The 6000-nt window shown below is 47.0% G+C and overlaps 1 protein-coding gene across 1 annotated transcript in view; it reads right to left on the bottom strand.

Annotated features, from left to right (window-relative positions):
* Window positions 1-454: 454 nt before the first annotated feature.
* The window catches only part of ACAP1 (ArfGAP with coiled-coil, ankyrin repeat and PH domains 1), a 49536-nt gene continuing 43990 nt past the window's right edge, over window positions 455-6000 (bottom strand). Inside the window, exons 20-23 of the mRNA XM_082197596.1 lie at window positions 5812-5921; window positions 4316-4426; window positions 3648-3697; window positions 455-1267 (exon numbers count right to left, since the gene is read on the bottom strand). Of these exons, the coding sequence (XP_082053722.1) occupies window positions 1161-1267; window positions 3648-3697; window positions 4316-4426; window positions 5812-5921 (378 nt within the window). The 3' untranslated portion in view covers window positions 455-1160. The remainder of the gene's footprint in view (window positions 1268-3647; window positions 3698-4315; window positions 4427-5811; window positions 5922-6000) is intronic.

The raw sequence follows: 6000 nt of genomic DNA, 5'->3' as shown, positions 1-6000 counted from the left end.
TGGTCCAGGGGGTCATGAAGAGGCGGACACGTCTAAACGACTAAACAACAACACAAACTTCGGAACTCCCTTCCTATCTATATCAGGCAAGTGCCTTCACGGTTCTCTTTTCAGAGCCTGCTAAAAACATTCTTGCTTAAGCATGCCTGCCTGCGATGTTTAGAAAGTTGGTGTGAGTTGCAATCTATTTTTAATTTGTTGTTATTTTAACTTTTCGCAAGTTTGACGTTTTTGCTCTTCACAAAACCGTCAGTAAGGAAAATGTCTTAATTTGTTTTGCAAATCACTTTGGGGCTTCCCCGCCCGCCCCCAACACTCAAGCGGTGTATAGATTTTATGAAATAAATAAACCCCAGTCCTTTGAAAAACAAACAAGAACACACTCACACACAGAGGCAGAAAATCAAAACACGGAAAAGACCACACTGGTTGCCTTTAGCTTGGTCATTTGGGGTGGTTTGGCCAGAGATGCGAGTTTATTTAAAATGTCCACACCACAATTTAAATTAAAAGAAAAGGAAAGTTCCGTTTACGCTCAGCTAATTACGAACGAAATAAACGTGGGCAAACCTTGAGGCAGGTTTGCACTACCTGCAAAATTAGATTTCAACCTCAGGAAAAAACCGCCGAGAATTTCAACACACACAGAGATGAAACACACCATTTCCCAAATTGTAGGGAGCTGTGCTTAATCTGTGCCTCTTCCTACACAACCTTTTCTCGACCCCAAATCCCTTGCCTCCCTCAAGGAGTATCTCCCTTTTCAAGGCCCAGGGAAGAAAATAAAACGACTGTAATCTGGTTTCGAAGAGGTGGGAGGAGAAATAATCCGTAATTTTATCTCTGTGTCCATCAAGGGCCAAGAAGGTGGTACAGTTTTTTACGTCCTCGTCCGTCAGCAATAAATAGACAGGAGTTGTGGAGGGCAGAGTAATCTGGAGAGATCGGTTCTTTGTTTCCCGCAATCTTCCACGAAAACCTTTTCTTTTTGTCCGACTCCACAAAGTCGCCAAAAACATTTTGGGGGCTGCTGAAGGGAGAGACAGGCTTCTACTGGACGGTCCTTTGTTTCCGACTCAAGTGTCACACCGGGAATTTGCACATGACTTAAGGCCTCCTGCTCCTGTCTCCCTCCTCCTTTCGGCGGATGGGGGCCAACTTCACATTGTCGTCAGCTTCAGATCGTAGCTCCGCCGGGTCAACTTGTCCGGATCATTGGATGCCATGAGGGAGAAGTCCTGGAAGATGTCGAGGTATGTTTCGTCTCCTGGAAGTGCGGGAAGAATCAAGGAATGATAAAAATAAAAATAATAAGACATTTTATTTATAGCCCGCCCTCCCCAGCCAAGACTGGGCTCGGGGTGGCTAACACCAGATATAAAACAATTGATTAAGATACAACTTAAAAACAGGATTAAAATACAACATTAAAATGAAGCCTCATTTCAATAGAAACTCAAATAATAATTTATTACTTATACCCCACCCATCTGGCTGGGTTTCCCCAGCCATTCTGTGTGGCTTCCAGCTAAAGATTAAATATACATTAAAATTTCAGTCATTAAAAACATCCCTAAACAGGGCTGCCTTCAGATGTCTTCTAAACGTCAGATAGTTGTTTATTTCTTTGACATCTGAAGGGAGGGCGTTCCACAGGGAGGGAGCCACCACCGAGAAGGCCCTGCCTGGTTCCCTGTAACTTGGCTTCTCGCAGGGAGGGAACCGCCAGAAGGCCCTCAGAGCTGGACCTGAGGGGGGGTGAACGATGGGGGTGGAGACGCTCCTTCAGGTCTACTGGGCCTTTGAGGCTGTTTAGGGCTTTCAAGGTCAGCACCAACACTTGGAATTGTGCTTAGAAAAAGGGATACAGTGGTAACCTCGGGTTACATACGCTTCAGGTTACAGACGCTTCAGGTTACAGACTCCACTAACCTAGAAATAGTACCTCGGGTTAAGAACTTTGCTTCAGAATGAGAACAGAAATCGCGCCGCAATTTCGTGTCCGGGCTGAACGATGGGGGTGGAGATGCTCCTTTAGGTATACTGGACCGAGGCCGTTTAGGGCTTTCAAGGTCAGCACCAACACTTTGAATTGTGCTCGGAAACGTACTGGGAGCCAATGTAAGTCTTTCAGGACCGGTGTTATGCGGTCTTGGCGGCCGCTCCCAGTCCCCAGTCCGGCTGCCGCATTCTGGATTAATTGCCATTTCTGAGTCACCTTTAAAGGTAGCCCACGTAGAGCGCATGGCAGTAGTCCAAGCAGGAGATAACCAGAGCATGCGCCACTCTGGCGAGACAGACAGCGGGCAGGGAGGGTCTCAAACTGCATACAAGATCGAGCTGGTAGACAGCTGCCCTGGACACAGAACTGACCTGTGCCTCCATGGACAGCGGTGAGTCCAGAATGACTCCCAGGCTGCACACCTGGTCCTTTGGGGGCACAGTCGCCCCATTCAGGACCCGGGAGGGAAACCCCAAAGCTCATCTAGTCCAACCTGCTCCAATGCAAGGAGCGCAGCTAGGATCCGCAAGGGCCCCCGCCAGGGAGCATCGGAAATCTGTTTATGTCTTGGAAGGAAGACCCCAGATCGCCGCTTCAGCCTGCCCTGAATCGCACCAGCCACTCTCTGGCATTGAATCAGAATTCGCACCCACAGCCCCAGCATCTACTGGTCATGTTGGGGGAATGTCCGCCAAGGAACTAATGGGATAGATACCAAAAGAAGGCGAATGGTGGCAGATCCAGGACAGATAAAAGGCAGCGCTTCTTCACGCAGTGCTTAGTTAACCTGCGGAACTCCCTCCCACAGGAATTTGCTGGACAAAATGTCCAGAGCTGGGTCTCCTCAATCTTTTCGCAAGAGACGAATATTAACTTACAGCTTCAACCTTCAATTAAGTTCTCTCCTACTTAGCAACCAGGCTCATAATAATAGCGAGATCTTGGAAGCAATGAGAGGTGTGTGCGTGCGTGAGAGAGTGTGTTCTCTGACAAATCGGTACAGCAAAATCTGGCCAAACTGTCCTTGTCAAGAAACAGAATAATAAAAGAAAATTGGCTCAAGTCTTGAGGGACAAAGGCTCCATGGCACAGGTTGGCTTAAAAAAACTTAAAACAGGGGACTCTCCTCACATTATAAAGCCTTTGGGTTAACTTGAGCTGTTTATTGCCTTCTATAAAAATAGCAGCCTGGGATAAAAACTTATTATCGTATAGAATTGTCAAGTTGGAAGGGACCGCAAGGGGCATCTAGCCTGACCCCCTCCAACGCAGGAATATTTTTGCCCTACGTGGTCTTCGAACCCACAACCCTGAAATTCAGAGCCTTGTGCTCAGTCGACTGAGCTATCTCAGTTATTTGGTTGTTAATTTTGCACCTGTTGCCTAAACACCAGCTTCTGGGTTTTGCTACTTATCTGTAACATTAATTAATTTTTAGCTGTTGTTATGTCCGGGTGTGTAAACAGCAAACACCCATCACTTGTTTGTCCACCTGTTGGCCATCGTTGCCAGATTGTTCCCATTTTACAGATGGAGCAACTGAGGACCGAGAGCATATGGGAAACTGATTCCGGAAGATTTTCGAGGAGATAGAGCGAATTCTGATGTGGAATTGTGTTCCCACCCCCCCACAGCTGAGACTCACCTGATTGGCCGAGGGCAAGCTCAGATTCACGCATCTTGGCCAATCGCAATCTTTGAAAGAGGGAAGGTGGGTGGGAAGAGAAAAAGAGTCACGTGACACAACAGAAAAAAATGAATTTCAGCCCCTTCTCCCCCCCCATCTTACCCAATCCCCTACCAGCCACAGACCCAATCGTTCAATTTATTTTGTTGATTATATATTTCGTAAAATTTATGCATACCACTTGGTTGAAAAAAAAAACCAAAAAACCTCAAAGCAGTTTACAAAAAGAATAAAATTACCAGTAAAAGCAATTTAAGAACAGCTATTAAAAACGTCGGAAGAACAATCGGCAAGAAGCTGAAACCAGATATGGGCTGGATCTACACAGCTGTAAAAAAACGCTATGGAAGAAACGTAAAAGCTGACAATGGAAATGATAATCGACTTCCAGTTTCAGCCCGACAGCGCCATCTAGTGCCACAGTGTTATAACACATTTATAGACCCAAAGACCTAAGCCCAAGATTCAAGATGGCCGACGTCCCGCCAACTTCCTCCCAGAATCCCTCTCTTCCCCTTCAACCTCTGAAGAGCTGCAGAATTCACACCCAAGACTTCACGATGGGGGAGGATTATTTGGCACCCAAGGGAGACGGGGGCGGGTGGGGGGTGGAGAATTTCCCTTACAAGGTGACGATATCCGCGTTGGCTGAATCTATGGCGATGCTGAGGGGGTCCTTCCCTTCCCCATCGACGGCGTTCATGTTGGCCCCGCGCTTGAGGAAGAGGCAGGCCAGCCTAGGAAACGAAACAGGGAAGACACATATTCAATATTTCCACATGACAAGCATCTCTCACAGCCTCATACATAAATAGATCATTATGCACTATCAGCAAAATCCCTTTACAATATATAGGTGAAACTCAAATCTCTTTTCTGATGAGAGCAGCTTTTGCATCTCACTTGGAAACCAAGGACCCAGAGTCTGGAGGAAGAACGGGGAGGCACACAATGCCAGATGCTTGAAGTCCAGGGTGAAGTTTCCACGGTCTGTGTTGATTTGGGGGGGCCATGTCATCAGCTGGTGTTGGTCCACTGTGCTCCGTTAAGTCCAGGGTCAACGCAGCCGTCTACCAGGAGATTTTGGAGCACTTCATGCTTCCTTCCGCAGACGAGCTTTATGGGGATGCTGACTTCATTTTCCAGCAGGACTTTGGCACCTGCCCACACTGCCCAAAGTACCAAAACCTGGTTCAACGCCCATGGGATTACTGTGCTTGATTGGCCAGCAAACTCACCTGACCTGAACCCCAGAGAATCTATGGGGCATTGCCAAGAGAAAGATGAGAGACATGAGACCAAGCAATGCAGAAGAGCTGAAGGCTGCTATTGAAGCTTCCTGGTCTTCCATAACACCTCAGCAGTGCCACAGGCTGATAGCATCCATGCCACGCCGCAGTGAGGCAGTAATTGATGCAAAAGGGGCCCAAACCAAGTACTGAGTACATATGCATGCTTCTACTTCTCAGAGGTCCAATACTGCTCTATTTGCAGTCCTTATTTTGCTGATTTCATTTAATATTCTAATTTTCTGAGATTGTTAATTTGGGGTTTTCATCAGCCGTACACCATAAACATCACAATTGTAACAAATAAAGGCTTGACATATCTCGCTTTGCATGTCATGAGTCTATCTCATATATTAGTTTCACCTTTTAAGTTGAATTACTGAAATAAATGAACTTTTCCACAATATTCTAATTTTTTGAGTTTCACCTGTAACGGTTATTCGTTCCCAGTGCCTGGAACAAATTAGTTCACACCAACCAGATCACTGAACCAATTGTCCATAAGCTCAGTCGGTAGAGCACAAGGGTTGTGGGTTCGAATCCCACTTTGGGTGAAAGATTGGAAGTTGGACTCCAATCTGGGCGGCTTCCAGCAGAACATTAAAACACAATGATTCAACCATCAATAGCCTTGTTCTCCCCCTGAAGTCTCCCTTCTCCCCCTTCCCGCGGCCGCTTGCTTGCTTTCGGGCTTCTTCCACACCTGCTTGCCCGCCATTCTGTTGCCACGCTGGAGTTGGCGCTGGCTGCAGCGAACTACAACATGACGACAGCCTTCCATTTCTATGCATATAGGAAGATATATGTATAGAGATATATAGATAGGTATCTACCCAGTGTGTCCCAAGATGGTAGCATGATGAAGGGGGCCTCTGCCTCTGCTGTCTGGCTGGTTGACGCTGGCTCCGTTTTGAAGCAGGAATTCGCAGGCCAAGAGAGAATTCTGGGGAGAGAGAGAGAGAGAAAGAAGGTGAAGTGGGGAAATGAGGGAAGTGGGTTGGCGTTTGAGAGCGTCAAGAGTT

The sequence above is a fragment of the Podarcis vaucheri genome (genome assembly GCF_965113315.1).
Source record: "Podarcis vaucheri genome assembly, chromosome: 13".
Classification (NCBI taxonomy): Eukaryota; Metazoa; Chordata; class Lepidosauria; order Squamata; family Lacertidae; genus Podarcis; species Podarcis vaucheri.
This window is presented reverse-complemented; position numbering and strand designations above follow the sequence as displayed.